At 41.3% G+C, this 13663-nt stretch overlaps 1 protein-coding gene across 1 annotated transcript; it reads right to left on the bottom strand.

The window, feature by feature from the left end:
• Nucleotides 1-2191: 2191 nt before the first annotated feature.
• Nucleotides 2192-11746, bottom strand: HSP90B1 (heat shock protein 90 beta family member 1). Its single transcript, XM_052668773.1, has 18 exons — nt 11595-11746; nt 11184-11283; nt 10363-10504; nt 10172-10288; nt 9554-9885; nt 8630-8741; nt 7844-7963; nt 7234-7350; nt 6615-6752; nt 6455-6532; nt 6299-6364; nt 5758-6027; nt 5301-5546; nt 4888-5024; nt 4443-4521; nt 4187-4342; nt 3569-3667; nt 2192-2457 (listed from the first exon to the last, which is right to left on the bottom strand). The coding sequence occupies exons 1-18, from the start codon at nt 11641-11643 to the stop codon at nt 2428-2430; spliced, it is 2388 nt and encodes a 795-aa protein (XP_052524733.1). The 5' UTR covers nt 11644-11746; the 3' UTR covers nt 2192-2427.
• Between the last annotated feature and the right edge of the window lie 1917 nt (nt 11747-13663).

The raw sequence follows: 13663 nt of genomic DNA, 5'->3' as shown, positions 1-13663 counted from the left end.
CTTACAGCACAAGATGCATTCTACTTCAGATCACGGGCTGCAGAAAATTTAATCACATCCATTCAGCTCTTTTTCCAAATGGCTCCTGCTGCTAGTGGAAATGGAACAGTGTGGTGTACACTCTAGCTCTGGGGGAAATCACTGTCTTGCATGCCTATCTAGTAGCAGCAAAGCTGTCTCTATACCAAGTTCCAACAGCAGCAGTGGCACAGCATAACTACTGCAGGTAAAGAAATGGCCTCAGTATGACTGCAAAGCTTTTTCCAGCAGTGATGTCATTCTACAGAGTTGACAGAAATAACTAAAACACCCCCAAACCTTAACAACTGCATGCTTGTGCCTATTAACAGCAAACACCTGTCACTCAAGGGCAAAGAAAGCATCTGGACCACAGCCATGTTGCACATGATATCCTCAGATGAGGAAGAAGCACAAAGCATGACTAGGAAGTGCTCTCTTTATTATTTCTAAAATGCAATCAGATTGGGCACTCTAGAACCCATCAATGCAATGAGAACTTCAGCCATGAAACAAGGAATTAACAAATTAAAGTAGCCAGACAATCCTATACTTCTAGTAACATCTGTTAGATTTCTGAGCTCAGTAACAGACATACAGTAAGCCTGAGCCAGTTGCTGCTCAGGCTGGTCAAACACAGAAGAACATTTCTTACACGTTAATGGATGTTTGATTCATTTTTCAAGCTGTAACATTCCAGATTCACAAAGATATTTTTTAGGAAGCAGTAAATCAAAACCTCAGAAGCAGCTGATTGTTACAAAAGAGCACAAAATGAAGTTGCACCTGGCATATTAAGAGGACCATGCCTTAAGTGCTGCTCAGAGGCAAACTACAGTCGATACTGTTACCTGCTGGAATGGCATTGGTTAAGCCATTCAGCTTCCTGTACCAATATTTAACCCTGTACTTAAGCCACTAATGAGTAAGCAAGAAAATAACAAGCAAAAACACTCCTTTCACTCAATAAATTAAGCTCCTGTGCTAGCATCAAACAGCATACTTTAATAAAGTCTATGCCTCTGAATAAGTCCCAACTCAGTAACACCACACTAGCATATGGTATCTGTGCTTATTACATGGAAACAGCGTGCTTGGGCAACAGAGAAACCTAGTGAAAGCAAATGGAAAGATAGAAAGCAATCTCTTCAGCTTATTGTTTAGATGCCTCACCTAATTACAAATTTTACTTCGATTTCAAGACTCAAAATTTACTCTTTCACCTGCCTAGTTAACAGCTCTACTTGAGAATCAGCTCTCTTGTACAGCACTATTATGAAGTATTTTCACAGAGGAAGGCTAGTAAAGCCAATGTAAACACTGTCCACCAACCCTGTGAAGGTGTTTCAAAAGCAGAGGCACTAGAGAATGTAGTGCTTTATCTAACCACATAAAGCTAACACAATGTATGTAACAAGGTGGTGCCCCCAGCTCAAACTCGTACATTTCACAGTATTTCATTTGGTGTCAACAGATTTAGCTTGCATTAAATGAAGTACTTACAGTGGTTTGTCGCAATAGTAGAACAAGAATTAAACAACTGCCAAGAACTTCAACATTAAAAAAAAGAGGATAAAGTAGGACTACTGTAGCTGTTAGGAAAGCTACTTGAGTTAAAGGTAGGGTTACTACAGTGGAACACATTTAATCTCCTGGACAGACAGCCACATCCAGTTGCTCTTCAGACCCTTAAAGGAAATCACTTTTGCTGTTCTCAGCAGTGAAAGCTACCACTGCCTACTCTGTAAAGTGCAATCAAGTCACACAATCCATTACTAACTGTATTTTATATTTGTTTCAGAAAGCCTGCTACAACCAGCTTACAAAGTTGCTTTTCCACAAAAGATAAGCTTCAGTTCCAACACTATTTTTAAACACCCCACCACATGACAGTAGTTATGCAACTTCTTAAATATTTACTCTACCCAGGTTTCCATCCAGCTCCCAGATACCAAGCATACTTGGATGAACAGTACAACAGGCTGATTAATGCAAAACCCTGCCTTCAGCATACACTTATGGAACACACAGCAATCAGGAGGGTGGCTGTGCCAGTGTGGAAAGGCATGAGGATGGCAAACTAACGGTTGTACAAAGGACCTGAACACTTAAGACCATCCCTTTAAATCTTGTGATACTGTGGAGGATGAACTAAGGTAAAATTTAGAGGTACTGGTGTTTGGGAACATTTTATTTTGTACATGACAAGATTTTACACCAAGTCAGTTAAATAATACAAATTTACATTCGTGAGGAATGTTTTTTTAGAAAAGTCAACTTAAAAAAAAAAATCTCCTTTGCCCTTAAGCCCCATACCATCCCTCAACCTTTTACAGTGGAAAACCAACCAAAAATCTAATTTCACATCCTTTCTTGACCTCCCAGTGCAGGACAGTAGGTGAGTGCAGTTTACAGTTCGTCTTTTACATCTGTGGATTCCTGTGGAGACAAAACAAAGAATCAGAACTTCACTTTTTTGAAGTGCCAATGGTTACAAGAGCTGCCTCACATTCACTACCGTTGATGCTTTTCAAAGCATTAACAATGCAACTTTTGAAGAAAACATATTCCTGTTCAAGTGATTGAACATCAAGACTTGGCTATTTGAAGTGGAAAAAGGCTACTTTTATTCCAGTTTGTTCAGGTGTCTGCAGCAGATCTATAGTTGACTGTTTATCTTCACTAATTTCTTCACTACTTTTCAGGTTCAATTAGTACTCCTAATAGCCCCATTCTACTTGACTACAGCACTGAGAAGTTCAACTACTTCCAGTCAACAGTCAGAAACCTTTGTGTAACATGCAAGCAACCTCATCCAGTAGAACACAGAATCACCAAGCAGTGACAGTACTAAGGGAACAATGCAGTCCTAATACTATATAATTCCCTTATTACTGTCATTTCATGTTATGTAACTGTGAAAAAGCAGTTCAATAGCATCAAAACCAATGCAACAGCTACAGTATGGTTCTTCAAGTGTACTCTCAGGTAATCTGATGGCTAATAGCTGAATGTCTCTAACAGCTTTGTATTTGTGCTGGCAAAAGACAAAAGTTACAGCACTCTTCCAAAAGCAACTTCAGCCAGCACAAAGAGTTGGGATTTCACAGTGACTTTAAAATTCATGTCACTGAAGAACTAATACTGGAGAGCCCAGCATAACAAAATATTATTAGAACTACAGACATAATCCAAAGTCAAGGCAGCACTGTTCTAAGTCTGTAGTGCTGTTTGAAGGATTTCAAACCATGCACTGTCAGTTTATTAGTATTGCCTACAAGCTATGGAAACCCAACAGGTAGCAGGAAGGGGATCTGCTTTTTTCTTCAATTTGCTCTAGTATTGAATATACCTGATTATTATTATTATTTTTTTTTTTTACACCAAAATTTATTAAGAAATGAGAAGTCATTTGTGCCAGAGTTTCTCACGAAAAATCTGGAGAACCCAACACTAACAGCTACTGTTACAGAAGACCAAATGAAGAAAACTATCACTGAATAAAATTGCATGTGAGTATTAAAAAAACAAGTCGGACTTTAGATATTACCTTCTGTGTTTCACTGTCTTCAGCATCAGCATCCACCTCTTCTTCATCTTGCTCTGCCTCCTCAGCAGCATCTTCGGGCTCTTCAGGTTCCTCCTCCACCTGGAGAAGGGGTCACAAACATTTTACTTGGTATTCAGCACCTTCTTTGCATACAGTGTTTACTAGTTGCAGACAAGTTAAACACAGGCTATGCAACTACTGCCAGTTTGTAACACATGTCCCACACTACTTGAAGGATAAACCAGGTTCTTTTCAGCACTGATACATTACCACATTCTCCCTGGTAGGATATCCACCATATATGTTCCTGCACAGCATCAGAGGAAGACCTATACCAATGTCTGCATTTTTCCATCAGTAAAATAATTACACGTTTGGCCTCTAATTTACTCCCACAAAACCACCACGTAAAAACGTGGCAAATACTTGAAAAGCACAATGGAAAAGCAGAATCCGGAACTACAAAGAGGATACAAACATGAAGTAGACTCATCACCTTTCCAGTCAAGAATTTAACTGGGCTCCTGAGCCCACATCAGGAAACTAGATAGGTGCTCATCTTAGAAAACAGGTATTTAAGCCTGTTATCATCTGCAAGTTGTATGCAACCCAACTAACCTTTGCGTCCAGATCAATGTTTAAACTCAAACGAAGCATCCTTTCTATTCTGTCTCCATATTCCTTTGTGTCTGGTAACATATATCCTGATCTCAAAGTTGCAGTTTCAAACAACACCACTGCAAGATCTGAAACTGTTTTGTCGTCTTCGTTTTCCTAATGTGGAAGCATCAAAAAGAAATCACAAGCACACAGTTGTTAATTAAGCTGTACACAGCTATGCAGGCAATGCTTCACACTACCGTTGTTTGTTTACCTTAACTCGCCTCAGCATGTCTTTGATCAGTGGATGTCTGGGATTTATTTCAAATGTCTTCTTCTGGCTAGCATAGTAACTGGAAAGAACAGAAGTCACATCACTAGATTTTGAAATATCAGGCCCAGCTACACCTTTAAGCTCATACATGCTAATGACAACCACAGTTAAAAGTTCACCCCCCCCATTATTAGCTAAACACTGAAAGGCACTGGAGTTCTGATAAGTTTTTGCTCTCATCATCAAATGAGATACAAATATCACTGATGAGCCTTGCTCAGAAAGCAGTTCTACATATCAGCTTGTCAGGTGTTGCAACCTATCTGTAAGTGACCTTAAAATCATTGAGGATCATCTGAATCAGATGGAAGCCTGGTGAGATCCCACCAAGCAAGGAAGGCCATCAACTACTTTTCACATCTGCTGCTACGTAACTGAAGCTTACTTTGTAGATATGTCCTTCCCTGTTTGGTAAGCTTGAGCCTTCATGATTCTTTCCATGTTACCAGACCATCCATACTGACTAGCCACAAGTGCACATGGAGACTGTGTTAAACGTTGAGACAGCACAGCCTTTTCAATCTGCGGAAAACATGTTTGTATTAGTGCACAGCACCACTCTCACAAAGCAAAAAACTCAAGTGTACCCACTTCAATGCTTTCTGAAAACTCTAAAATGTCATTCTAACTTACCACCTTCCCCAAATAAGTGCTTAAACACAATTATTAGAGAAAACAATTGGAGAACAGAGACCTTACTGCCAGCTCTATGTCCCAAGAATTCACAAGGCACTGTACTTTACTTCTAAATTTACAAATGCAAATTTGTCATTTCCACATGTAACATGACATTTGTACCTTGTCCTTTAGAGCTTTGTCTTTCATCCAGTTCAGGAGTGGTTCAAATTCCTTCTCCAGGGCTTCACGACTCTCCTTGGACTTTTCACTTTCCTCAAACTTAACTCCTTCCTTCGCTACATTCTGAAACCTCTTGCCATCAAACTCTGGCAGAGCCTGAATGCAATATTCATCTACAGGTTCAGTCAGATAGATTACTTCATAGCCCTTTTTCAGAAGGCGCTCAACAAACGGTGAAGACTCAGCCTAAGATGAGAACAGATTCAGATGTCAGTTTAACAGTGTGGATACCAGCAACTACTGGGAACTATACATCTATTTAATGAACATTAACACAAGGGAAACTGAACAGCAGTGGTAATATAAGCACAGAATAGCCACATACACAGCAAATACAAAAAGCTCGCTATTCATACTTAGAAAACTAAAGCTGTAACTTCTTTCCTTCCTCACGTACCTCCTTTCTGCTGGCACCTGCCATGAAATAAATTTTGTCTTGCTTCTCTTTCATTCTTTCCACATATTGGTCAAGGCTTGTAAGGTTACTTTCATGATGGGAAGACTGGAAGCGAAGCAGTTTAGCCAGCCTTGTACGATTGGAATGATCCTCAATAACTCCAAGCTTTACATTGGTACCAAACTCTTTCCAGAATGTATCATTGTATTTTTCTTCTGCAATTTTCTTGATCATATCAAGAGTTTTACGAACAAGCTTCTTTCTGATCACCTAGGGAAAGCAATAATGTCAGGTTATAGCAATAAGAACCCTCAATTTGGCCTCATCACAAATAATGGTTCAAGACACTATTTCCACTTTAAAAGTAAACAGAATTAGTCTGAACAAAGCTTTGGCTTCTTATACAGTCAGGAATGTGAAAGCGAAATATTGAAAACTAAATTAATCAAGCTATTTTTGCCTCCTAAATCTTGTCACCTATTTATTCATTTTAATTTGGTTCCTTATTAAAATCAAAGATATCTAAAACCATCTACCTTACCTTTAATAACTTATGCTGCTGAAGCGTTTCACGAGATACATTCAAAGGAAGATCATCAGAATCCACCTAATTGAAAGAGAAACTTTTTAAGTATAGCTAGCAGCCTTTGGATTAAAAAAAAAACACACACAAATGGAAATAAGGTTTAATACTTACAACACCTTTAACGAAGTTTAGATATTTGGGCATCATGTCATGGAAGTCATCAGTGATGAACACTCTTCTAACATACAGCTGAATTAGAAAAGAAAAAAACAATTATGACTTTCTTCATTTTTAAAGACAAATCACAGCTATAAGCATTCGCTTGCCTTACCTTAATGAAATCACTTTTTTTGGATCCATACTCATCAAACAAGCCACGTGGAGCAGAATTAGGAACAAACAAGATTGATTTGAAAGTTACTTCCCCTTCAGCAGTAAAATGGATGTAAGCCATTGGATCATCATGTTCCTGTGAAGAGAATTTTTTTTTTTTTAAATCCATGTTCACCAAGTATTGGCAAATCAATACTCTTCTATCCACAACATGATATCACATGTTGCTGCACAGCTAACTGTACTTTGTGAAAACAGAACTCCAAATTCAACTGCGTTACTCACACAGAAGTGTGAGACCTACCCCACTTCTGCTTATAAAAGCCAACCATAAAGATAACAATAGCTCAGTAATCAATAGCTCACAACATGGACCTTAACATCACACTGTATTTACATGCAAAGACAACGTGCCTTTCTTTCACTACATACAACGTGAACATCACTACTCTCTCAAACAAGATGGAAAATTAATTTGTCAGTACTTAAGTACAACAGTAAGCTCCACACAGGTTGGATTACCACCACCTACCCCTCAGACCTCGGTCAGCATTATCATTCCACTCTCACCAGCAGTAAACTATTCCTTCAGAATAATCTCAAGGCTTTAAGCTCACCTTGGAAAAGGTTTTGTAAAAAGCTTTATATTCATCCTCTTCAACTTCTTTAGATGGCCTCTGCCAGATTGGTTTTATATCATTCATGAGCTCCCAATCCCAGACGGTCTTCTCAACCTAATTAAAAGCAGAGTAAATACTCATTCTCAATTCAGCTTTTCAGTCAAATGAACTTGACTAAAGCTGAAATTGTTAACAGCATTGTTTATTAGTGTATAGTTTATTAACAAGACAATGGACTGGGTATTCCTATTTGAATGTACACATTAGTCTGAGCGCAAAGGAACAGAAATTAAACCCATACTTCAGCATAGCACGTGCGCATTTTACACTCAATTAGTGCAATTTCTGTTCTACTGCCAGCCAGTAGAATATATTCAAGCTAGTTGGTCAGTTCACTCAAGTCTACCTCTCATTTCTAGCAGTTCACTGCACAAACTCCCAAAGATTTAGAGTTAATTCCAGGACTACTGCCTCACAAGCCTATTGCCACTCAATTGTCTTATTTTCATACAAGTCTGATTTACCATCATCCTCCCCACAATGTCAGCTTCATGAAAGCTCCCCAAATCTCTGTCTGTTACAAAGTCCCTCATCTCAGAAAGCTTACCTTCTTAGTTTTTGGTTTCTTCTCTTCCTCCTCTTCTTCAACTGCAGCTTCATCATCATCTGTTTCTTCTTTTTCCTCCTTTGCTTCCTCCTCTTCAATTGGTTCTTCAACAGTCTCTGTCTAAAGAGAAAATTGAAAGTGAGGAATGTTTAGTTTCCTACCAGGTATCTTCCAGTATTCTCTCAGAAAGCTTATCTCAGCACTAGTTTAACTTGTGCTATCTGCCCTCCCACAAACATCTGTCAATAGACAGCTACCTTTTTTCAGCTGCATTTTTTGTGAATGCATGCTATCCTGCAGTACATTGGGAGGTCACTGTTTTCAACTTTCAAGATCTTCAGCACGATTTCAAGTTAGCACTATACCAAGAAAACATCCTAAGAACAAGCCTAGAAGTTGGAAGGCTGCCCTAAGTTCAGAAGAACATCTAAACATGGCCCTGCTTAAAAGCTTAACAAGCGTCCAGCTACTAAACAAAGCCAGTGGAAGAAACATCTTTTGTGCAATCTTGCTTCTTTTGCAGCACTGAGGCACAGCAAATCAAAGTTCAAATCAAATTTGAAATCTGCAATTTAGTAATGCATTGACTTTTGGACAGCATCCAGCTACTAGAATACTAGCCAGTTCTTTCTTCTCACTGATTTTAGAACACCTGAAGAAAAGAAGAGTCAGGAAACAGACCAGTAAGCATTCTGTATGTAACATGCTTTCACTCTCGAAAGATCAGGCCCTTGCAGGCTGTGATACACAGCTCTTAGCACACAACACTTTGTTAAATGCGCTTACCTTGCTGCTCCACACATAGATGGGGAAGTTTATGAACTGTGAATATTTCTTGACTAGATTTTTAACGGTGTCCAACTCAAGATAATCAGATGCTTCTTCCTTCAAGACAAGGCTGAAGAAAAACAAAAGTTAAAAGGCTGAACAAGTACTTTCAATTAAGTTTTTCAAATAGGGAAGGAGATGCATCTCCCCACTGTTGCAGCTATGCTGATTTAAATTTATACAACTGCACTACTCAATGCTCAGCTATCTCTTGAAAATACAGTCTGTACTTCTTACTACTGCAACCAAAAAAGAAATACTCTGATGCTCATATGGATCTTGATGTATTCTCACTTCATCTGGAACCAGAGCACCACAATGAACTTTTTCCTGCCAACAAACAGCATTGTAACACTGATGTCCTACCTACCACTAGTAAAAAGTCCTGAAAACGATTTCAGGTTGGAGTCCTAGAAGGCCCAGATCAAACTGATTTACATGCTCATAAAAAAATAGGAAAATATAGGGCTTTCAAACTACACCTGATCTGAAACTTGCACTAGCAGTCTGATTACTATTTATACACCACAATCACTTTCCAAGAGGAAACTCTACAACCACTGTAGAGATTCTGTTGTATCACAACTTCACAACTGCACTGAGAAACTAAATCTGCTGGCAACTGCAACTGTTTGGAACCACATGCCAACCATTAGCTGTCAAGGTGTTCATTGTTTTCTTCACTCTATTAGATGGAATGAAGAACTGTATTAGTGCATTAACACTCCACCTTCTGCATGCAGCTAGTAGTTTGGATGTTTCTATTCAACTGGAAAAAGCTACAATCCAAGAACTGAACAACACACGTAGTCACAATGCTAAAGCCACCCATGTATTCCAGTTAAAAATAATTCTTGAAATCCAAGGAAATCTAATACTTACGTTATGGTTGTGCCACGTCCCAGAGTATTTCCTCTTGGATCATCAATCACAGAAAACTCATTTGAATCTGACTCCCAAATATGTTGGGTATCATTGTTGTGCTTAGATGTGACAATAACTCTGTCTGCTACCAAGAAAGCAGAATAAAAGCCAACACCAAACTGGCCAATTAACTCAGATGTTGACTGGCTATCATCCTGCATTTCAGTCATCTTGTTTAAGAATTCACTTGTACCAGACTTTGCAATGGTACCAAGGTTTTTAATCAACTCCTCTTTTGTCATGCCAATACCCGTATCTGTAACATGAAGCATGTTCTTCTCTTTATCGCACTGAAAAAAATAAAGAGATAGTGTGACTTCATTTTAAATCTTAAGACAGTGCACCAACTGAGAAAAGAGTGAAGAGTGCTAGCTCCTCAAACATGTCTGCCAGCAAAAGCTACTATTATCCAGATGGAAACAAGAGTGGTGTTTGATAAAAATTATCACTAGGGTCCTGATGTAACACTGTTAAGCATTAAACTGAATAAAATAACCATGCACCAACTTTTTAGATCCCTGTCAGTGCTCTTCAGTGAGAATATCAATAAGGAATTACATAACTAACATTTCATACCTTGATTTTAACAGTGAGTTCCTCATTACCAGCAAGAGCATTTTCATCAGTCAAGGATATTAAGCGTATCTTATCCAAAGCATCTGAAGCATTTGAAATAAGTTCTCTCAGGAAAATCTGAAACAAACAAGTTGTCAGGAACTCAAGAACACAAACAGTTCTAACAGCTCTAACGTGATAAAGACACTAACCTCCTTGTTTTTATACAGAGAGTTAATAATAAGCTTCATCATTCTGTTAACTTCGGCTTGAAAGGCAAACTTTTCAGATTTTTCTCTGATTTCTTTGATCTGGGATGCATTTAGGCCATCTAGCTGGATAGCTTCTTCCTCTCTGTGAGAATAATGAAAATCTGTCAAACAGCCATACCTATGCAAGTTATCATTAGTTTCATGACCTGGCAACAGCAATAATAGTCTAGCTAAGGCAAGAACAAGATTCTTAGCCCCTGACAAAGACAGTATAAGTATGGTAAAATTATACAAGATTTCCAATACTAGCTGTCCTCACTTGCATATCCACCATCTCAAACTTGAGCAAAAACCCACGTATGTGGCTAAGATTATTTTACTTAGAAGAAATTCAGGTAGAAACACAGGTATGTCACAAGGACTGAAATCCTCAACACACGGTATGCTACACAGGAGCTGAAGTCATTTATAGGTACAGAGTTTTTCAATCAACAAGCACATAGATGACACCACTTATATTCTTATGCAAAAGAATAGCTCTCTGTCAGTTTATGCAACTCCCATGCAGCTACTACAATGAGACAAAAAGCAGAATATTTCTGAATCCAAGCTCTCAAGCTTGCCTTTATATAGAAGCAACAGCTCTTTCCTCGAGTACTGTATTTCTCAGAACTGACTAGACTTAGTTTAGGAAAGGCATTACACACCCCCTCCACTCCAACCTTTGAGGATTTAAGCATTGCTCATGCTGGAACTGATCTTCTGAAAGCAGGAGAAAGCCTTAATGCCACAAGTAGCTGAGCAGCACCTCTACTACCTACCTCTGAACAACTTCATCATCAGTTCGGGACCCTTCTCTGCTTTTACCCAGATCTTCTTCCACGGTCGCATCTGCATCCACCTCCTCAGCGGTCACCGAAGCTGGATAAAACGAACAATAATGAGTCCGGTCCCAGCTCTGCCAACACCTGCACCCCATCCCCGACGTGCCCGCAGCCTCGCCCCCCAGTCAGGGCGCATGAGCAGTGAGCGCCACTCCCCTCCCCCGCTCCCCTAAGGCGCCTACAGCGCCGGGATGGAGGCAGCGCCGGCTCTCCCGGGCCCTAGCAGCCCAACTCTTTTCCCGCGGCCTCCTTCCCCTTAGCGAGTAGCAGGCTAAGCACCGTCCAAGAGAACCCCCTATGGAGTCCCCTCCCCCTACCCGACGTTTCCAGAAGGACTACAGCACTTACCGGCCAGGAGAAGCGCGCACACCAGAGCCAGCGCCCACGTTGACTTCATGATGCCGCGGCCTGCAGTCGCCGAGAGGAGAACGGCCCAACGCGCCCTGCCCTGAGCCGCACAACCCACCGCAACGCCTCCCGCACCGCCGCCGAACCCGCTAGAGCGGCCCCGGCCCTCCCCCTCCGCCTTATCAACGCGCCCCGACGGAGGGCGGGGGGGGTTCTTCGCGTGTGGCCAATGGGAGCGCACCACGCCAAACACGCAACCAATAGAGAACGCTTGAGGGTGGGGCTTGGAGCCTTCACCGCCAATCGTGGCTTTCCATGTGCGGTTTCCTGCGGACGGAGCGTGGCCGGCGTCGATTGGCCGGGAGGAGCCACGCTCGGCCAATCGTATCCGGGGGGGGGGGGGGGAGTTTAACGGGTACGGCCGGACGTTGTTTTTTGTAGCGGCCGACTGGTCAGCGGCCGACACCGTGGCCGGTAGATGCAACCGCTGTGGCTGCGGCCAGCAGCGTTGAGGACAAAGTCCACATGGGCACGCTATGCTCGACCGCTTCCGGGAGCACTCGGGATGTTAACCAGGCACCCCGTTGCCATGGCAACAGGTGTTTCCGCTCGCGTCGTGCCTCGGTGACAGATGGGGCTGCCATGAATTACGACAGCTGAGTGAGAGCAGCAGGTAGTGTGCTTGCGTGTGGTGCCGCGGTGCGTGCAGGGAGTTGTAGTCCTCACTCGGGGGCGCGGCGCGCTCTGGCGGGGGCTGTGCACGATATGGGCGCCATTACGGGGCCCGCCTCAGGTGGCTACGCGCCATGTCCTGGCCTCGGCTCGTGCTGCCCTCTGGTGCCCTTACGCGGGCTATTGTGGAGACCATCACTGTCCGTGAGGGATCGCGCAGTCGTTGGGGGTTGGAAAAGACCTTCGAGATTGCCAGGTGCGTCCACCCACATGGTGTTGCCACGTCCATCTCCTAAATACACCAGGGATGATGGCACCACCGCTCCCCTGAGTGTGTTCCCATGCCTAACCTCCTTTTCCATGAAGAAATATTTTAGATCAAATTTGGTGGACTCCAAATCTTTTGGGTTACCCTACCTTTATGACCATGCAATATATAACATTGGTTTTAAAGGAGATATGGAACTGTCATATCTTTGCTTAGTGCTCTAAATTTAGAGGTCAGACTGGCACTGTTTGCTTTCTTCAAAGCTGGGTTGTATTGCCCAGGACGCAGGTGATACATAGGACTGAAGCAGCTGCGGGCTTCCATGTCTTTGTGGAGAGGTTGGCATTTGAAAATGACCAATTCCACTGAACACTAAACTTATAAAAATTGTTTAGCTATTTTAAAGCTATGAACATGTTGTCCGGTACTGCTATCTACGTTTTATTCAGAGTCAGAGAACCATGAAGGTTGGAAAAGACCACTAAGATCAGTGAGTCCAACCTTAATCATCTAGTCCAATGCTTGAAACAAATCTCAGTAGAATTTTCACTTAAAATACATTAAATTTCTGCATAATTTTTGCTTAAAAAATAAACACTCAAGAAGGATTTAAAAATCTCAGTTGCACTGCCATTTAAAAGAAGTCTGAATATCACTGTTCAGGGTTTAATGCTGCTACAAAGCTGTAACTTCTGAGAGCTAATAGTACTCATCTTGAAAATTAGCTACACTAAAGGTCCTGGAAAGCAATTACATATACTCTTGAAGATTATGTGTATAATGATAGAAAGAGTATATTTAAGTGTTCTGTTTGCTCTTTTAACTAGAAAAGCAAGAGTATGTGGTAATAAGAGAGAGTACAGGTAATGTGTTTTTCCATGCAAACAGTAGAGCAAACTATCCAGTGCCCTGAGTACAACTTTATCAGTTCACCCGTCTACCCTAGGGGGAGCCTGCTCATTGAAAGATGCCACACGATTGTGCCTAAAAGTTGGAACTAGCAAGAAGTATTGCTGCTAGAAATGGCTATAGAGAAAAACTGAGTGTTGTTCAGATGACCTGATTGGGTATTTGTTTTAACCAGCTAAATTAGCCAGCTAATCTTCCTGGACTCCATCTGTAACAGAGG

Source organism: Tympanuchus pallidicinctus, unplaced genomic scaffold (genome assembly GCF_026119805.1).
Source record: "Tympanuchus pallidicinctus isolate F22 unplaced genomic scaffold, pur_lepc_1.0 scaffold8, whole genome shotgun sequence".
Taxonomy (NCBI): Eukaryota; Metazoa; Chordata; class Aves; order Galliformes; family Phasianidae; genus Tympanuchus; species Tympanuchus pallidicinctus.
The sequence above is the reverse complement of the archived record's forward strand: the minus strand, read 5'-3'. Positions and strand labels throughout refer to the sequence as shown.

Coding starts and splice junctions, on each gene's coding strand:
- HSP90B1 (XM_052668773.1), bottom strand. CDS start 11,643: ATGAAGTCAACGTGGGCGCTGGCTCTGGTGTGCGCGCTTCTCCTGGCC. Junction 11,284..11,594: donor GTGCGCGCTTCTCCTGGCCG/GTAAGTGCTGTA, acceptor CGTTTTATCCAG/CTTCGGTGACCGCTGAGGAG. Junction 10,289..10,362: donor CTCTGTATAAAAACAAGGAG/GTTAGTGTCTTT, acceptor TGTTTGTTTCAG/ATTTTCCTGAGAGAACTTAT.